The sequence below is a fragment of the Elgaria multicarinata genome, chromosome 6 (assembly GCF_023053635.1).
Source record: "Elgaria multicarinata webbii isolate HBS135686 ecotype San Diego chromosome 6, rElgMul1.1.pri, whole genome shotgun sequence".
NCBI classification, from domain to species: Eukaryota; Metazoa; Chordata; class Lepidosauria; order Squamata; family Anguidae; genus Elgaria; species Elgaria multicarinata.
The window spans coordinates 89,494,440-89,515,311 of record NC_086176.1 but is presented as its reverse complement, the minus strand read 5'-3'; the positions used below and the strand labels follow the sequence as shown (position 1 = coordinate 89,515,311).

General features: G+C 39.3%; 1 protein-coding gene across 1 annotated transcript in view; it reads left to right on the top strand.

Moving 5' to 3' along the window:
• Nucleotides 1–20,872, top strand: part of IPO11 (importin 11) — an 84,978-nt gene that overhangs the window by 27,014 nt on the left and 37,092 nt on the right. The window contains exons 16-23 of the mRNA XM_063128025.1: nt 1,488–1,521; nt 1,628–1,668; nt 3,086–3,202; nt 5,263–5,376; nt 6,904–7,019; nt 9,014–9,090; nt 15,607–15,686; nt 18,854–18,934. Coding sequence (XP_062984095.1) covers nt 1,488–1,521; nt 1,628–1,668; nt 3,086–3,202; nt 5,263–5,376; nt 6,904–7,019; nt 9,014–9,090; nt 15,607–15,686; nt 18,854–18,934 — 660 coding nt within the window. The remainder of the gene's footprint in view (nt 1–1,487; nt 1,522–1,627; nt 1,669–3,085; nt 3,203–5,262; nt 5,377–6,903; nt 7,020–9,013; nt 9,091–15,606; nt 15,687–18,853; nt 18,935–20,872) is intronic.

Below are 20,872 nucleotides of genomic sequence, written 5' to 3'. Positions count from 1 at the left end.
TTCTTTTCCAGTTTGCAGGCAGTAGGCTAAAATCAATCTTGCATGAGCAGACTTCAGCTCTTGTAGTAGGAGTTTCCCTTCTCCTAATTTCGCCCACACACACACACACACACACACACACCTCTTTAAATCTGCTGTGGGGAATTCCCCAACCCTTGGGAGCAGATTTGGAGGGGACTATAGGAGAAGGAGTAATTTAGGATACAGTCCTGCGAGGATAGTCAGCTGACCCCTAACTTTGAGGTTGCTGAGTATCCAATGCAGGATGGCTTGGGCGTGGAGACAGTCTTCACCTCCATTCTCCAGACAATCTGCATTTCTGCTAAGTGGGTGCTTTCACCCATCTAGCAGCAGTGCTTCAGAGGGAGAGGGAAAGTGACTGGCAGCTATAGGAAAAGCCATGTGGCCACAGTCCCAGTCTCCTCCTCTCCCCACCCCTCGGGAACGCCCCCCTTTCCCATCTCTGCACTGCATTTCCAAGCGTGGAGATGTAACCAAATCTACACTGGCTACAAGAGGGAGGAGGAGGAGGGTGATGGGCTATTTCAGAGTCAGGGAACATTCAGAATAATAGCTGTGTGCTATTCAGATGTATGCAGACAAAGGTGGATTAGCAAAGTTGGTGACTTTTACATGTTTTTGTTGTAATCATAAACCTTTACATCTGTTTTCCTATATATATATATATATATAAATATATATATATATATATATATATATTCTGTAATCTTTAGTACATCTATTACTTTCATTGGCTTGTCTTTGAGAGAACAGTGGATATTTCTCTGTATAGTTTTAACTTGGGCAACGTATCTCTGTTTCCAAATCTGTTTAGATTGTGTTATGAAATTACATTTACCAAGTAGAGCTATAATGCAAGTTTATAGCTCCTGAATTGGTAGTTCTGACTGGCAGGTAGTTCAAATAGCAAAAAGAAAAGCCTTGAAAGGGTAACATTTTTAATAAAAAAGATAAGACACACTGCAAGGCATATCAGTCTGAAGAAAACTCATATTGCTCTGAATAATTTCCACCACAGGCTTATTGCACAATATGATTTTTTTTCTATCTCTTAGCCGGAATATTGTCAATTTCAAACAAAGAAAATAAATGCACTTTACTTTTGTCCTCAAATGTGAAAGTTGAGTGCCATTTTGGTTGTCAAATGTGAGAGAAAGTTATTTATGGATATCATATCAATATCATTCATTTCAGATACATTAAAATATCTATATATTTAATAAGCATGATGCAGAGTTAAAAAGCACTTTGGGAAGATGTTTAAGGACAAAGTGATCTGCACAAGTTCTTAAATGTAAGATTTTAAAAGCTAAACTGTGTTTTAATTGAAAGCTCTTGAGCTAACTGTGTTGGAATGTATAGCAAGTTTTTCTTTTAAAAGTATTAAGTGTTTCTTTGGAAAATACTTTATAAGGAATGGTAACATGCTGGGAAACATACATTCTGATTCAATTATTTTCTTTCAGGTTCGTATTGAGACAGCTACAACTCTGAAACTTAATATCCTTTTCACCATTTAAAATATTTTGAAATCATATTGATTTGGTGGTGTTTATTTCAAAACATTCTTTATGCAAAGAAATCCATTTTTCTTAACTGTATTTACCTGTGGACGACTTTGAGTTTAGGACTGACCAGTTCTTACCAGTAAGTCCTTTTATTTGTAAGAATAGATGAATAGCTCATTTACCTGGATTTTTTCCTTCTTAAAATACTCTGATTGCCACAGTTAATGTGATATGTATTGTTTTTCAAATGCTCTAAATTTAAAAGCAAAGAATCTCTTCTTGTGGTGGTGTTAGAATTTAACAGTGACTGGAATCAGACAACACGATAACCAATGGTGGTTTAAATAGACAATGGTTGGTTATTTAACCCACCGTGTGTTAACGGCTTGTGTGGAGGGAGTTTTTTTAACCAATGGTTGGTTATTTGGCTGAGATAACCAATGCAAATAACCAAAGATGTGCAGAGTTGACTATTTGAACCACCATTGGTTATTGTGTTATATGGAGGGCACCTTTGGTTATTTCCTTGGCCACCGTTGGTTATTTTGTCAGCCACAAAGTCACAAGGCAAGAGTGGTCAAAGTGGTGGCAGCTGCTCTAGTCCAGCCGGCAGGATAGATTTTTGGCAGCAATGGCTGATGGGATACTAGTAGAAGGACTGGGGAGGGAGAGAGGGCAGGAGCTAAGTGAGTCAATTCAGCATGAACTAATAGTCTACTCAACGCTGATCCTAATCCATGTCACGGTTGATTATTATCATTTCATGTGGGGAGTACCTCCTAGATAAACAACTGTTGAGTTGATTATTATGTCACCGTTGACTATTGTGTTGTCCAAACGCAGCCAGTGATTTCTTAAGTGAAATCTGAAGTTCCCTTAAAGTTCCACATGCTACCATTGCCTTGAGAGTTCTTCTGAACTCTTAACTGAAGGTGTCAGAGTACAACTAAAGTATTTAAAGTCAGTTGTAGAGGCTCTATTCTACATATGATTATCTTGCTGCAGACATGTATTATATGTAAACATATAATGGGATTGTTAGGGTGCATCCTTAGCAGGCTGTCATTTGGGCTGTTTATAAGCCTCTTCGTCACCCTTCCCTCTTTTGCAGTTCCTGATATATGTCTTGTTACTTATTCTTCGGTGGTGCATAACTGGTAGATGTTGTACCCTTAATGAGGCCTATCATTGGTTTTTCCCCCCAAAGCAAATAGAGTAGTTTTCATTTCAATAGCATTTCAAATATTTTAAAACTGCTAGGCATAAGCTGAGAAGGAGAGAAAGGCAGGGGAGAAAAGACAAAAGGTAGGATGTTGAGGAAAAGAGCAACAACGAATAAAAGACGGCCAGGACAAAAAAGTCGTACAGATGTCAGAACAAGAAGGGACTGTGTGCTGGTAGTGACTAAAACGATATCTAATGTTGGGCCTCTATTTCAGATGGTGAACTGACTATTCAAATATTTTTGTTTCAGGTCCCTGGAACAATTGAATGTTCAGTCAAGATCTGTACCAATGTCCCCACTAACTCAGACCCGTATTATCTCTCTCTTACAGTATCTAGAATCTGTGTTTACCCTGCTCTTTCAGCTTCTTCAAGAGGTTAGAGAATGTGACACAAAAATGCATGTGCTTCATGTTCTCTCTTGTGTAATTGAAAGAGTCAGTTTGCAGGTAAGTTAGTGAACATGTAACATGAAATCTCTTTTGCGCTTCTAAATACACAGCTTAAGCTAATGTGTCTTCAGTGATTTGACAGTTTATATAAATATATATATATATTGTGAATACATGAATGTTAATTCCCATTTCTGCGTGTATGCATCCACACACACTCAGCACATTTTTTTTAATTGAGGAAAAAAATAATTTCAAGCAATAATTGAATAAAAATTAGGTTGCCTAAAAATACCACCAAAACAGCTGAAGACAAAACAAAATTAAATAGCAGCATTGCATTACATTAAAATTGTTAGAACGCCCCAAAAGAGAACTGAAAGACAACTGTCTTGGCCTTGCATGTAAAAGCAGGGGTGGAATAACATGCACATTCCCAGTAGGGAGTTCTATCATTGAACTTCCATTGCCTCTTTAGATTCTGATGGAAACACACACACACACACACACACACACACACACACACACACACAGAGAGAGAGAGAGAGAGATGGGTGTCCTCAGTGTATTGATGGGATTGCACCCCAGATCTCCAGATGACCACAACCAACAGTTTCATACAGATATTAAATAGTATGGGATGGGCACCATAACTTCGTGATTACTGGCTGCCCGATTAAAATATTTACATTATATATGTTTTAATAACTCTGTCCATTCCTTTAATCCAGCTTTCATTCACAAGCACTCCAAAGCTGCAAGCCTGAACCTTATGGGGGAATAGAACCCTATCCCAAAGTGGCTGCACATCTATCCCTGTTTGATTATATATAAGTTGTGGGGGACTACATTTTCAAGTAACTGCAGTATCTAAAGGAGGTGGAAAACCTACAGCCGGTGGACCAGATAGTGGGTCCTTCACTTAACATCATCCGGCCCATGGGCATGTTCACCGTGCTATCATCAACACCCCCAGTAAAGGCATGTAATGAGAGAGGCCAGCTGAGCATCTTCCAGCAGCAATTCCCCCCAGCCCCACTGGGCCTTTCCTGAGTGAAGGAGAGCAGCCGATTGGGCAGAAATGTCCCATGATAGGAGCTGGTCTGAGTCTTCACCTGCTTCCATCTCCAGGGATAACTAGAGTATTGTTCTACTCTGTTCTACTTCTCCTGTTAGTCTGTTGATCCAACCTAAGTATAATCCAAGATTCATGTGATGGCAGCACCACAACACTATCTTCCTAAGCATTATAATATTTTTATTGATTTATGGTATTTACAATACAATTAAGAACTTATAATACAATTAATATAATTAAGCAATTGATTAATAATTATGTGTGGTCTACAACTGGGTTTTTTTCTGTAGGTCAGTGACAATTGATACCAAAAAGGTTGCCACTCCCGATCGAAAACAAAAAAAAATTGTTAAAAGGTGGATAAGTCAGGAAATGGGTATTTCTAAAGGCAGATTAGCATAACACTAGATTGTTTCACTCGCAAGAGAAAAAAACTGAACAAAGATACACTTAAGAAGCAAAATATCATGTGAATGTTAAAAGTATTATGACTTTAATATTACTCAGACTAGAGATGGTCATCTGGTATCGATGGACCGTGAGCTGTCTTCAGATACCACCCCCCAGAAAAAAACCACGTTGTTATGAAAACCCTTTTATCAATATCGGAATGAACATTTAGATGTAAAGTACAGGTGCCGTGTCACAATCCCAAATTCTCTCTCAAGAGTTCTGAGAAAATTCTAATGTTACTTGTTTTTAAGCCTTTTTCTTGACGCTCTTCCTACAAAATCTTATGTGGATCAATATCATTTATATTTTAGACAAGTTTTTTTCTACCATGAGAACATTAAAAGTTACAACTAATAGCCATCAGTACTGTGTTACCTGATGGTTTCACTTATTTTTTGTGGAAATTATGAAAATATCTATGTTCTTGTAAATAAGCAATCATGGAGCTTCTCAGAGCCTTCATGAGCGCAACTGTGAACAAAGGAGATGTTTCTTTGATTTCATAACTGTAGAGCTGAGAGCTCATTTAATTTCAGAACAAATGCATTAATCTATTAAAACGGTGTTGCTTTCATTTTAATTACAGATACGGCCGTATGTAGGGTGTTTGGTTCAGTATTTACCTCTTCTTTGGAAACAAAGTGAAGAACACAATATGTTGAGATGTGCCATCCTCACTACCCTAATTCATCTTGTCCAGGTAAAATATCTACATCTTCTCTCTTTTCCTTTTGTTATCGTTGGCTTGTGTAGTAATGGTATCCTGGCAGGGTATCCCTTTGTCTTTCCTTCCTCCTGAAACAGCCCTCTAGTGCAGGGAAAGGAGTGTGTGTGTTTTAGCCTCCAGGATACTTATTACAAGCTATTAGTAGCTTGAACAGGCCAGTTTCCTCTCTCCCTGACTTCCATTTTACTTTCCCCCTCAACTTTCCACTGGCATCCAAACATTTCATGTCTCAATTGTTCTCAGCCATACATTTAATTGCTAGACTCCTCCTGGAAGCTTGTGGGGTTTTGTTTTTGCTTTTCCAAGGGAAGATTCCATTTTTTAGATGGAATTCCTCCACAAATCTGCTTTCCGGATGCATTTCAGTGTATACTTGAAGTGAAACGAATGGGAAAGTCTGCTTTCCCCTCTGGACTAGAGGTATGAATCTCTTTTATGGGGTCACAACTTGATAATGTGCATAAAGAGATTTGACCTATTTGGCATAACCAGTCCTTGTCCAGAGGGAGATACTTATTGCTGTTTAAAGTTAGGTGGTGCTGTTGCTGCATCTGGCGTATCTTACAAAATAATATTTGAGTAAATTAATTTAATTGGGTGGCTTTTTAGAAATGTTATTAATCTCAGAAACCAATATTTCTTTAGGATCTGTCTCTAACAATCTCTGCTAACGTGATAGCAAATCTCAGCACTTTGCTTGCAATCTAGTAGTTCTTGGATTCTGTCTAGATCAATGCCAGGCAACTGAATTACATAGAAGTCCAAGTGGTTATTACAGAAGTACTGGTAGTGTCCAGATCCTGCCCAAAAACATATATACAAGAGTATATTAATCTGGAATAATTACCATTCCCCATACTGATTAATTGGGGGGCCACTACTGAAAAGGCCCTCTCCCTTGTTTCCATCCTCCTCCCTTTAAGGAGGCATTCATGGGGCTAATAATAAGCTCTCTTACTGCAACAATTTGACCAATCTCCTAAACTGGATTAACTAAGAACAGTGAGTGCACATTTTGTCCCCTTGCTGATCTCCTTCTGTGAGCTTGATGTATGATCAAAGAAAGAAAATAGTTTAAGAATGGTACGCTGTCTGTTTTGTATCTACACTTTGATCCACAGTATTTAGTATTTTATCTAATTCTGGTAGTTCTAATTCTTCTAGTTCATATCCCTGCTTAGCCGTGTCTTATCTAAATACTACCTATTTTATTAGTTTGAATTATAGCCGCCTGCCTGTGTTCTGTTGTGCTTATTTGTACCATTCTGGTCTGAAACTCATTTATTTATAATATTTATATACCGCTCCCCATTCAAGAATTTCGGAGCAGTGAACAAATTGAATGAAAGAATGAAAACAAAATAAAAACACATTAAAAATACATTTTTAAATTGCAGTCATCTGTCATTAATTGCAGTCATCTGTCATCCCTCTGGTTAGCTGGAGCAGAAGTAGCAGCAAGTATTCAGATCGTCTAACCAATGTTTGCTCTTTCCATAGGGCTTAGGAGCAGATAGCAAGAATCTTTATCCTTTCCTGCTCCCGGTTATTCAGCTAAGCACTGATGTTTCCCAGCCCCCTCATGTGTACCTTCTTGAAGACGGATTAGAATTGTGGTATGTCTGCCTTCCTTTCGTGCCGTTGACAAGAGAAAAAACATTGCATTCTATATTGGAATATGGCTAAGCTTAGACCTACTCTGTCAGTCTGGCCAGTTTCCCATTGTGGATTCTGCTCGCCTGTTTTCCAATCTAGCTTTCCCCAAATCAGAGGCAAACGGGGAAGCTGAACAGGTGGGGAAAGAGCATGGCCAGCTGGGAGGGGCGTGGCCTCCAAGGAAACGCCTCAGGAGGCCAGAGGAGGCAAAAATAAGATACTATAACTCCAGCAAATGTGGCTTTAAAAGGAGCCGCGGTGAAGCTGCAAGAACAGAAGGAAATAGGGACAAAGATGACCAGGGAGAACAGGGTCCCAGCTCGCAGTGAGAGAACTGGTATAAGGACCCCCCTGAGAGTTAGAAATCAAGGCTCAGGCTATGAAGCCATCTAGAAAAAGAAGCTTAACTTGACCCTGGGGATTAGGAAGGAGGCATGAAGAGAATCCAGAAGAGAAGGCCAGTTAGTCTGGGAAGAAGAACACACTAAAAAGAAGGGAGCATATAGCCTATGCTGCAAGCCCACTTGGCCAGGGTAGGATGGGCAAGTGCAGTAGTGAAGCCACAAGTAGTCAAGTCTCCTTATACTTGCTAGGATTATTAACATTTTATTGTTTTGAAGGAGCTTGTCTTGTATCCTAACATCCTAATGGAGAAGACAAGCAAAAGGGTAAAGAATTGAGCAATCAGGGCTGAACCTTTCCATAATGCATTTTAAAACACATGCACTGTTATGAATGACTGATTTTGAGATTCACCTGCTCCTTTATGGGTTTTTGTTGTTGTCATCTTTTATTGCTGCATAATGATTGTAGTGAGCCACTTTGAAGGTCTTTTAACTGAAACACTGAAAATTGAAATATTTTAAATTGATAAATTGGATGAATTTGACTGGTGGGATTGTTCTGTAGACATTTCCTGCGTCTTCCAGTGATTCTAATTATTAAGGTCAGAGTACAGGACATCGTATCTACTAGGACCTTGTGTTTAAACAAAGTATTTTATTGCTGACATATAGCAGAAGCTAAAGGATCATTCAGGCTGAAATTGATGCCATTATATAAGGAGAGAGAATGAGAGTTGTGGCTCTAATTTAAAAGACATTTAAAAGATAAATTTAACACATTATTTTAACAATAAACTGCACTGTATATTAATGTTTTATGAAACAATAGCTTCTGAACTTTTATGCACAGTTTCCAGTTGACAAGCACTACTGTTTATAGCCAGGAATAGTCTGAGATGTGTGCTATGGACTACTTTTGAACCAAAGGCCTCTCAATCCCAACCTTGAAAATGGCATACTGTCACTTGTGCAGTAGTTTATATGCAAGAACATGGTATATGGAGATGAAGAGGAGGGAACCTATGCCTGCTGTTGAACATGAATATCCTATCTGGTGTACTGAGCCACTATTCTACATCTTTTCTAAGATGGATAGGACTGTGGCAGAGAGAGAAGCAGGTCTGCAAACAAAAACACTGGCAACCTGTCCCTTCCAGAAATCAGTGTTTTCACTGGTATCAGAGCTTGCTCCCAGAAGTCCTATGTCACAGCCATATGGACCAGAGCCCGGTGGGTCTGGCCATGTGCACTTGGTCCCTATTGGTTACTATCCAAAGTACTGAAGATGGGGGAGGGGGGCAGAAAGTACAGATGGGATAAATTAAGGTTACAGTGAGGAAAATAATATAGGGTTATTTATTAGTCATTCACCTTGGAGTGACATTATAAAGCCAGCATCTTTAAGCCCTTTCCCTTCTTTCTGTTTAATAGTTCATTTCTTCATTGCATAAATATCTCAGCACCTTTAACCAATCTTTTTTAAAAATAAAATAATAAATGTGAGTGACAAATTTATAAACCTTGAAAGCTGACCAGAGTGCTTCACTTTCAATGTTTTCTGTTGACTGTCTTTCAAAACCGTGTTTGATTTTTTTCTTCTTCTTCCTTAGGCTAGTGACATTAGAGAATAGTCCTTGCCTTACCCAAGAGCTGCTGAGAATTTTTCAGAACATGTCTGCTCTTCTTGGTGAGCTATTACTATTAGAACCTATATGCGAACTGTATGGATGTTACCATATTTATGAGTTACACAAGCCTTCTTTATGTACAAAGTTGGTTACTATCTTCACTTTGTTCATCTAAACAGCTCAGGATGAACTTGGAGATAAGATGTAATAGTATTTTTAAAACTGTAGTATGTCTTCTGAAACAGACAGAATTTTCCTTCCACATATGTTCTGTATTTTCTTGTATCCATAAAAGCTGCAATCCAAGAACAGTTATGAATAACAACACATGGATTGCATCCTACATTTAAAAATTCCCACTATATTATTTTTTATTTCTACATCATCATCTTTTTATTATTGTTATATTAGATTTTTAAACCACCCTTCGTCTAGAGATATCATTTTTTTAATTTCAAACAAGTAATGTCATTTATTATTTCTGATTTTTCTTTTAAAGGTAAGAATTGTTGATGGTTGCCTTAGATGCAAACGTTTTAGTTTTGATAAACACTTTTGTGCTAACATTCTGTTTTCATTGACCAAGTATAATGAAATTGTATTTGGGATCACATTGGAGAATTAAAAATAAAAGATATTCCTTTGGCCTTTTGAAAGCACAATGGTTTTAATAGGTTTTGTGACTCTGATACTGTAAGGCACCCTACACTGCTGTATCCCATCTCTTCTCTGCAGGTGTAATTGAAAACAGCTTCTTTCTAAAGCCCCCTGCATATCAGTAAGGGGAGCATGTATAAAGATATTTTCTGTGACTTTGCCACAGCTTGCAACCTCTTTTCTTCCTGACAATTTTCCAGGCATTTATCAAAGCCCAGACTTGAGTAAAGTTGTTTGTGTATAGGCTAATGTACAGTGGTTAGGAATATGTAGGGCTTTGGTTTTAACTGCATGTTTAATATATTTTATATTTATTTCATAGTGTAGTTTTAAACATTTTTAGAGAGGTAGTGGAGGGAGCAATCCTATGGCCCCTAGATAGAGTTTGGGGGACGGGGCATAGGATAGTTTGAATTCCTGGTTCTGAGGTCAGAGCAAGCACTCCGACCTTGGAGCCAGGAATCCAAGCTCCCTCCCCTTCCCCTCGCAGATGGCATGAAGAGAAGTTGATCTCAGAGATGAGGGAAAGGGGGCATGTCAGTGGGAGGGGAGGGGACTGGGGAGGCCAACTTACGAGGTATTCTCATGCCTCCCCAGCCACCTTCCTTCCTGCTCCACAGAGCCCCAGCTAGTGAGGCGAAAAAGCCCATCTAGCCAAAATGCAGAGTGAATTGAGTGAGGAGGCAAAGATCACTTCTGCCGCTCCTCCTGCTCTGCATTGGATGGCCATAAGCATACGGGTTTGGAGGCTTACGGCCGTCCTAATAGGCTTGTGCCCTAACCCACTCTTGAAACTTCGAATATGTCCGACTGTGAAGTGTTTTTCAGATTGTGGGTTTAGGGGCATTGTGCTTAGCTGCTATTGGAATTTGCTCCAAGGAAGGCAAGGGCTACTGAGAGGGAAGCACTTACTCCTGAGTCCGGCTTCTGCTTTGTCAGTCATGGCTAACAGGGAGTCAGCATTATTTTTGCACAGACTCTTTCTAGCAAGTCACAGAATGAAGAGAGAATTTCCATGTGGGCAGATTGTATCTTTTGAAGACTTGAAGCTTTGTGCGTAAGCTTCCTTATTTCTAGGAATAACCATTTGCAAGTTTGCTTTGTTTTTAAAGTCTGTTGTTTCCCATTATTGCATGGTGTGGTAACTATAGGTTGAGTGTTTGGAAACACAGTGATGACATATGCCAGTAGTTCTGGGAGAGTAGTACTTAACCCTTTTTAGTTGAGCGAAACTCTTTAACAGCACCTGCCCTTCCACTTATTCTTTTTGCTGAAATATTTGTTTCCCCTGAGGTAGGAGAGTTCTACTTTGCTCCTTATCTTTTCTTCTCTCAAACGTAGTGGGAGGAGGCAAGGGTGGTTACCACAGTCAGAAACTTTATGACTCGAAATTGCAGTGGGGAGTACTTATGGAGTTTGTAGATACATGTTGGCTACATTTAGACAATGCTAAACCATGATTTAGCGTTATAAGAACCAGCACTTCTTTCTCTCGTCCAGTTTTAGTATGTTATCCAAGCCCTAAGCCGTAGTTAATTTTAACTATGTTTAATTGAAACAAGCCAGCTTCATAAACTATGGTTTGAAGTTGGTTTGTTTCCCTTAAATGCAGTTAAGATTAACCACAGCTTGTCCAGGTTCAAATGACATGGCAAGCAGTAGTTAATCTAAAATGGAGGCAAAAGCTTCCAAACTTTTCCTTACAGCTCTGCCAGAGGAGGAAGGGTGAGTGCATGTGCCCAGGGCTCTCTGGAGCTCATTCGCATAACTCTAAACTATGGCTTAGCATGATGTCCAAACCAGCCAAGTACGTTAAATTCAATGCCGATTAGATGATAGAATTCTGCCATTATAGATAATGTGCAAAGAATTGTGCGTCTGAAAGGTTTTTCAGTCAGCAACGGATTTTGTATTGAAATTAGCACAAAGGCTTAGTATAATTCTGGTCCACGGGCATAGCATTCAATTAGTATTTCACTGCTATTTCTAAATGTCTAAATTAAGCATGATGTTTTCTTAATAATACACTGGTAATTTTAGAGGTGTTTTTTGGGGAGGGGTTTCTTTGCTCTATAATGTGATTTTTGTGATTTTTTGTGTGTGAAAGCACCTCTATGATTCCCTCAATTAGAAAAGTATGGCTGTTCAGACAGACCTTATGACTATGTGATTCACTAATATACTGGGCTTGACAAAAGCAGGCCATGTTACATTTTTGCCTCTTTTGAAATGAAGAGGAAATACTTGATATGAACACCTCGTTCCCAGCTTATTTGGGCAATGTGATTAATGCTTAGTTTTAAGTATATAACAGCGAAATCCTGTGCTTTCTGAGGGAGCACTCTGTCAGAGTACTCCAAATATCTAGCGGTCTGCTGGAAGATGTCCGGTAGAACAGAAGGAGTGATCTTCGCCTCTCCATCCTCCTTTTACTTTTATAACTAGACACACATTTGAGCTCGTCTAGTGAAGATGCAAGAGCTGGGATTGCTCAGGATATAGTGGGTCCTCAGCACCTCCCCTCCTTACTCCCTTCTCCCTTGTTTGCATCCTTTTCTGAGGTTGGGCAGGGGGAAACCATCTCTGTTCAGACCTCCCATCCTGAGGTCGTAGCAATGTCTATGGCCTTGGAAGGAAAACTCCGAAATATCCTATGGTTCCTGGAACAGTCTTCCAGGGATCATAGGATTGTTGCTCCGCTTAATGTCTCAGCTTTACTGATATATCTTAGTTTAAATGGATGGATGCTTTCATTACATCTGCTCATCCTAAGGTATTTATTTTAGTTCCATAACTCTGAATACTGTTGTCCACATCACACCTATACTGAAGTACTCAAGAACTAGGCGATAAGCTGATTTTCTTGTGAAGAGCTATCCTTTGGCATGGCGTCTTTTGATTCAACTTGACTATGTACAAATGGGAATTTTGTAACAAATCTATTTTGTGTTGTTTGATTAGAATAAAATGACAGTTCTTTAACTAAGGGAACAGAATATAAACTGTTTACTATTATTTGAACAAATTAAATATAGTGAGAATTCTGGTAGTTGGTTCGGATATCTCTATACTGTGTTGTGTTTCTCAATCTTTGGAATCACCCATTCTCTGTAGCAAACTACCTGAAGAAAAACCACGTTTTTTTCAGTCATTTGGCATAAGGACCATTGTGGGACACACTGGATTGCTGATGCGATCACTTCTGGCATTTCAGGGATGCTTTGAGCATTCTGTTAATTGTATGAGACTACATTTAGGGAAATTCCAGCATGAATGGGAACTGATTCTCTTTTCAGAATGCTTTCTTTCTTTTTTTCCAAGTGATGGTCTGTGCTGCTTTCATGAGTGAGAACGCAGATCTTTTGTATTTGGAGTTAAGCATTGTTTCGTTGATTGTGCTGATGCATGCAGCTTTGAGTGTTGTTGCTTGTGCATTTAAGCTGCTTTTTCTAAGAGTACCCCAAACCACACCCAAGGTAAAATGCAATTTAAAAACAATTCAGTGCAGTAAGTTCCCTTACAGAAAAAAAATGGTGAAATACAATTTGGTGAAATACAATAAAATAGCAACAATAAAATGTACTCATTGCCTAAAACACAGGGTGAGATGTCTTTCCCTAATCTTTTTGCCTTATGACAGGTACTTCTCATTCATGGATGAGGAGCAGATAGCTATACCTATTTCATCCAAGAACTCTATTACTGGCATACAAGTAATCCCAGCCTCTTCTGTGCCATTACCATGTACTGTGGCTCAGTGGCCCCATATCCCTGAAAACCGGCTCTAGATGTTTGAGGGATAAATTCTCCAGAGTTCTGTTCCATACAATAGAGGACCAGTTTCTATTCATGCTGGAATTTCACTAAATGTAGTCTCTAAAACCAAACCAAAAAGTTAGCGCCTGTATTCATCTGCAAATACTATAGAAACATACATTTAAAAAAAAATGGGGAAGAGATTTTTAGGAGGCAGAATTCTGCCCCCAGTATTAAAGTGAATATTAGGTCATTGTCATTTCCTCTTTTTCCATTGTTCAGAGGTGAGTGGCACAGGTAATGTAGCCAAACGAACTTCATCCGTGCTCCAGAGGGTCGGGGTGGGGGTGGGGGTATCAACAGGCTTCAGGAAACCCCAGGGTTTGAAGAAATACAACAAAGGGGAAGGGAAAAATGTTAAAGGAGTGAGGGACCTGACCAGTGGAAGCTGGTGGCTCTGATTCTGGTGGGGCTTTGAATCCATTCTGGGTTTCATTCAGGAACAGCCAGCCCTTTAAAGGAGTTAGCAGCTTGGATAACTCAGAGTTATGGCTGGTTCTGACTGAAATTCAGAATGGATTCACAGCCCCACCAAAATTGGAGCCACCAGCCTTCACTGCTTGAGCCTGAGAGTATTCAGTAACCACAGAATGCTGATTGGGAAGATTTAGGTGAATAATGAGATTTGAGTAGGTAAAGTGCTTTCCAGTAAACTGGCCTCTCTGGATGAAATGAGATCAGGACCATAGTTGAGTGGTAAAGCACATGCTTTACCACTCAACAACCAGCACCTTCGGCTTAAAAAGGATTAGGTGATACGAAAGAGCTGTAGCCTCAGACACTGCTGGCCAGAGTAGCTAATCCTGGTCAGGATGAGCTGATCTGGTGTGAAGTGATTTCCTGTGCTCCTAAACATCTGAAGTTCCTCTTGGTATTGTAGCAAAACATTTTCTAGCAGTTCTTTTTAGAAATGTATCTACTGTCATTTGGCTGAGTAGGTTGGGAAAAAAGAATTCTGGAGCTCTGATTGAACACACATTCCCAAAGAACCAAATTAGGTGTTCGCAATTACGCTTGCGAATTAACTCCGTTATCTAAATCTTCTTGTTTACTCTGTGTTAAACATGTTAATTGGGTCACTTGAATCAATAGTTCGTAACCGCCAGGAAAGAGCTGAGCTCAGCAGCTGCCTGCAGTTGGATGTGGCACTATGTGCCTCTTCTGCTAGAATTAAGAGTCTGCTGCTCCTCACCGGCAGATTCCTTTTCCCCTATGGGTAGTACAACTTAATGTCTACTTTCCAGTGGTAGCTGATGGAAGGAGCAATTTTGTACTGATGTGAATGCTCTTTGAACACTGCGATTGCAAACTAAACTTGAGAGAGCAGCAGTTACCATGAGATACGTTTAGGGTGAGGATAGTGGTCTTTGCCCATAAGAACATTAACAGGAAATAGTCTTGTATTTGCCCTACTAAACTTTAGCACTAATGGGAATGGAGCAGGCTTTTTATTACCATCTAATTGTTACCTAGTATAGCTATAAATGAGATTTATGCACTCTTATTTCTAGGCCCTCAGGACCTCACTTTTCTTTTAAAAAGATATCAATATTTTTCAGGATTCTGATAAATCTCCTGCACTCAGCGTGTGAGGGGAGGAGCTTAGGCATGCAATTTTTCATACAAACGTAAATATGCACAGTAAAGTGTTTTTAGAATACATTGTGCAGTAACCAATGGAGTGCTTATGCCTCTACTGATTCTTTTTCGCCCCGTCGACTCCATTGCGCAATAGCAATGCAGCACTTCCAGGAGCAAGTTAAAAGAAGTGCAAATGTTCATTTCTGGAATGGGTCAGGTCAGCAGAGCATGCAGAAAGGAGCTCCGCCGAGCTGTCCCAGTCCAGAAGAGAGTGGTCTGCTTATTCCGGGAATGCCTTTGGAAGCGCTGAATCTCTGATGTGTAAGCGTTGGCTCCCTCAAGAGAATTTGTGGGGTGGAAAGGAATTGCTGCAGGTGTGAGCTCCCCGTTGGATTCTGCCCATTATAAGAAGAAAAATGTTCTTTTAAAAATGGTGTGTCAATGTCAGCAATTATAATGTATGTTAACATGATTTTAGATTAAGGCCAAAATACTAAAATGATCTGATGCTTACTTTGTAGAATTAAGTTCAGAAAACCTCAGAACCTGCTTTAAGATCATCAATGGCTATATTTTTTTGTCTCCAACTGAATTCCTTCAGGTATGTATAAAGTCTGATTCATGATTCCATATTGCATGAAACTTTGTAAGCATAGTTTTGCTTTGAATTATGGTAACTAACTGTGCAAGCCAATTTTTTGTTTGTTGAACATTGAGCCTGTTCAGATGACATGGTAAGCCGTAGTTAAGCATTTTGAGCTAAACATTATGGCTTAGTGTGTCATGTGAACCATGACTTAGGTTGTCATATGACCCATTCCTAACCATGATGGCTACATAACCATGCTTTAAACATTAACCATTTGCTGCAAAAGGCCCATTGAAGAGGGAGGGCATATTCAGACAATATGCTAAGCCATGGTTAGGCTGCTAACCCTTTTGCAGCAAATGATTAGTGAGTGTGTTTAAACCATGGTTATGTAGCAACCATGGTTAGGAATGGTTCACATGACATGCTAAGTCATGGTTCACACAACATGCTAAGCCATACTTTTTAAATGCTTAACCACCGTGGCTTAGCGTGACATCTGAACAGGGTCAAAGAGACCACTTCAGTTCTCACTGGCTGCATTCAGACGTAACACTAAGCGATAGTTTGCAAAGTCAAACCCTGGTTTGGTGTTATGTCTGAACTAACACCAGCTTAGAAACCATGACTGTCAAGGGGCTGCCAGGCTAGGTTAGCAAACCACAGATTGTTTAGGAGCTAAACAACCCAGTGGTTAAACCAACAGGAAGCCATAGTTTAACCACTGTGTTGTTTAGCCCCTAAATAACCTTTCAGTCTGGATTATTTAGGGGCTGGGTTATAGAAACTGAAAGCGGCTCACAGGCAGCATGTTTTCCCGCAAATCATAGGTTAAGTAAACCATGATTTACTGCTAATACATGTGAACTGGGTCACTGACTACTAAAAGGGGGCTAGCCACCTTTGGAAACTCCCAACAAGCTGTTTTGTGCCCATGCCTGAGTTCAGGTGCTTTTGCCATGCATCTAGAAGCATCTTTACTTTGTCCCATAGATGCAAGCATTCTGTTTAGGAGTTTAGGGCAAGGGAGGAGAACTGCAGTAACAAAATCTGCTTTACAGGAGTATTTTCCATAGTGAAGTGTGAATGCTCCTTTTTTGGCTCAAGGGTCATATTCCATTTTGGAGAAACTCCTAGAGGAGTGCATTCCCATAGTGGGCAAAGCTAGCACCTCCCCAATTCCATTGTTACTAATTTATAGTAGGAAGCATGTCCATTCAGCAGTAAGCACGAGCAACATGTCTACTCACAAGTAAGCAGGGCAAGCCTCTGCATGAATAATCACAAGTACGCAGGACTGAATCACTCAGCAGCTGAGAGGAGAGTCTTTTTCAGTGCTAAGCAGGGGAAAGGCCTTATCTCCAGTCAGTGGCTGATTATTATTATTTTTATTTTATTTATATATTTTATTTATTTATTATGATCAGAGGTAAGAGCTTTTCCCTCTGTGCCAAAGATGGGGACCAGAAGTTCCCCATCCATAGTTTACAGTTTTGTTGAAGATAAAGATGGTGTTTTATTGAAAGGTACTGTAATGCTTTTCTAAGCTTACTGTATACCCTAATACTGTGGGATTAAAATAAATAAAACCATATTTTAAAAGCTGCTGAGTTTATCCTGCAAGCTCTAAGCTTCTGAACTAACCAATAGAGATTAAAAATACAGTTCCTTTTTTCACACTCATTAATGTTCATTACATCATAATGTGTCTTACCACTTGTTGGGTGGTATAAAGTGACAATACGATGTTCATATATAAATTTAGCATAGATTCTGACCTAGAATACGAAGACTGTTTGCAGCTAAACTGGATTTTACTCCTTTCTTGGGTATTACCTTTGAAATTACTTCAACTTTATCTATTTTCTGAAGAGTTAGTACCTAACACATTGCACATATTTTAATTGGTTCTGCTTTTGTCTTTGCTCCTATTGTGTACTTCATGCTGCATTTTGTTCCTGTTTGCAAATACACACTTGTGCTAATGTGCATTTGCACGATTCCCCCTCCCCCCAAAGTAAAAAAAAACAGTCCGCAAGTTTTGCAAACTTGCAGGTTGAATTCATAGAAATACGAACTCCTTTGAATGCATTGCAGATTTTTCTGACATCCTTAATTAAGCATCTGTGTGTTGTTTGCACAGCCAATCAAGTATGTCATTATTTTGTTGGTTATTGTGGATAATTTGCTTGAAAACAGAATCTTTGTTCCTGCCTCTGTTCCTTCTGTTGATTACTCCTACCAGACATTCTTATTATTTAATTATGATACTATCTTTATTACAAAAGGTTATATGTTCTTATGTTCTTATCTAAGAGCCAATTGAAACATTTGGGGCTGAGGGGCACATGGTACAGTCCCTTTAAGGTAATGTATTATTTTATAATGCCCATTGGATTTCTGGTTGGAAAGTTTTCCAGTTTCAGAATCTCACTACACATGGAAAAGCTATTGGTGAGATGTATTTAACTCACCTTTTCCTTTATAAGTCAGTTTTCTATGAGCAGAGGATGATGATATCTGCTAATCTTCACATATGTGTTTGAAAAAGTCACAATAAAATTCTATTTAATTATTATAAAGTATTTCCTACCAGTTCTTCTCTCCCCCAATAATCCTGCTACCTGAATTAAGATATTTGAGACACACAAGCTGTGATCTAAATGGCAAATGCATATTCCAAGGCTTCCTGGTCCTGTTCCTCCCCATGTGAACCGCCCAGAGGGCTCCGGCTATTGGGCGGTATAGAAATGTTATAAATAAATAAATAAATAAAATGTAGCCCCCTTCAAAAAGCTGTTCCTAGAGGTTGCTGCCTGCTCTGTGGCAACAGGCGGCGTGGAGCGGAGGGGTGCAGTCGGAGAGAGAATCGATGACCCACCCTCTGTGTGTGTGTAAAAGTGCGTTTGTTCAGGCATGGATGGGTCTGTTCCCAGCCATGGCGTGCCAGAAAAATTAGTTTTAACTCCATGAACAATTTCCAAGATTTAGATATATTAAAACTGAAAGGAGAAGAAAAACCATACAGTTGGCGGTTGGTTTAAATGTTTACTAATATAAATGTCAAGCTTGCCTATTTGACAATTATTAATTGCTTTTGGATTCAGTAAACGCTGACGTATAAACAGGGTTGATTACAGAATTGTGTATGTGTTGATTTGTGTTAATTTTTATTTTAGGTCTATGCAGCTGAACTCTGCAAATCATTTTGTGAGGTCTTAAAGGATATAACTACTGAGGGACAAGTTCAAGTTCTGAAGGTAAATGGTTAATCTTCCAATTTATTCTTCAAATATTCTAAGTATGAACAAGAACAGCCAGAATTATGGTATGCATACATTTCTTTTGTTCCATTGTCATTTCCAGTCATACAGGTTTTACAGGTTTTTTAAATAATTCAATAATACGCATGTTAATATTCCTTATGCAATTGATTGTTCTTTGATTTTGAATGTTGCTTTTGTTGCTTCTGGGATGTAACATACTTAAGAAATGTTAAACTTTTCCCTAGCAAGTTCTTTGAAATAAACGCAGAAACCTGGAGAAATGCCTGGTGAATATAGGCATTTCACCTACTGTTACAATCTTCAGCCTTGTGTATCCATCCTTCAATACAGCACATGGCAGTTGCTTTGGGAGGGGAATATTCAAAGAATTTCGCTCCAAAGACACAAGCAAGGGAGAAAGGAGTTGCTGTGCTCTAGCAGTAATAGAGAAAGGAAGATGGACTCGGAGCCATCTGGCATGATAAAGGAAGGGGGAAAGTGAGTGTTTTGGTAACTTTGGTCATTTTGTGGATAGGGAGACATTTTTCTCTCTCTCCCATAATACTAGAACCCGGGGTCATCCTATGAATCTGATTGGTGGGACATCCAGGACAAATAAAAGGAAGTAGTTCTTCACACAGTGCATAGTTAAATTACGAAACTATCACAAGATGTAGTAATGGCCACCAAATTGGATGGATTTAAAAGAGGGTTGGATAAATTCCAGGAGAAGTAGGCTGTCAATGGCTACTAGCCCTGATGGTTGTGTGCTAGGCAGTAAGCCTGTATGCACCAGTCGCTGCGGAACATGGCTAGGAGAGTGCTGTTGCACTATGTCCTGCTTTGTTGGTCCCTGGCCGACAGCTGGTTGGCCACTGTGTGAACAGAGTACTGAACTAGATGGACCCTCGGTTGGATTCAGCAGGGCTCTTCTTATGTTCTTATAAAGAAGGGATAGGAGAAGTTAAAGACACAGAGGTCAGAACAAGCAGGAGAAGAGAGTAAGTAAAGGCAAGCAAATAGTACTGAGCGTGTTGCTAGATGAGGGGGAGTTTATTATGAGGTAAGTCTTGTTTACTGGGATATCAAATTTTGCATTAGGGAGCAGAACCCATGCTTGTGTAGTAGTGATCAGTGTGCACAACTCTAGCTTTGTAGTTAACATTAAGTATAATTTCACAAACACTCTTTTCATAAAATATGTAAATGTATTTATGGTTACCCTCAAAACAATTCTAGCTTCAGGTTGTTGAAGATAAAACAGCTATTGCTGAAAGCTAATTTTTCTTGAATGCATTTCTTATCAACTCATGGAAGTGTTTTTTGTGTGTGCACATGTTTTCATAGAAAGCAGAGGGAGACCTTTTACAAATGACGTTGTTGGAATAATTAAAGTATATTGCTGTCACTGCTTTGCAAATGTGATACCTTACTTTATGGCTTCTTCATTGTGACTTGCGTTATTAATTATAGATAGAATGTCACATAAAGTCTGCAAGCAATTTTTCAGAATGCTGTGGCAGCCGTCATGATGTTTATGGAATTTCCTTTTCTATGAGAAGGGAAGGAGATCATTCTATTTTGTATCATTATGTTGAAACTTGAAGGAAAGCCTAAATTATCATTTCATGATTTAAAAAGATGAAGCTGCCATAGAGATTATTCTATCTTTCGCACCAACCCAATGGCTTTTCTCATTTCAGGCAGTGAACATCTCTGTTAGTTAAACTCTAAAAGCTCTGTTCCAGTGGTACCATGCATGCCTCAAAATAACCTGATTATCTCCTATCACTAAATGGGCACAATCTCAGAAGTCTTTTTCTTTCCTATGCTTTTCTTGCCAGTGTTTGATGTGAGTCAGATTTACTCCCTACACAAGTCGTAAAGAATGCATTCACAACAGTTGTGTTCAGGCAATCCGCCAAACAATGG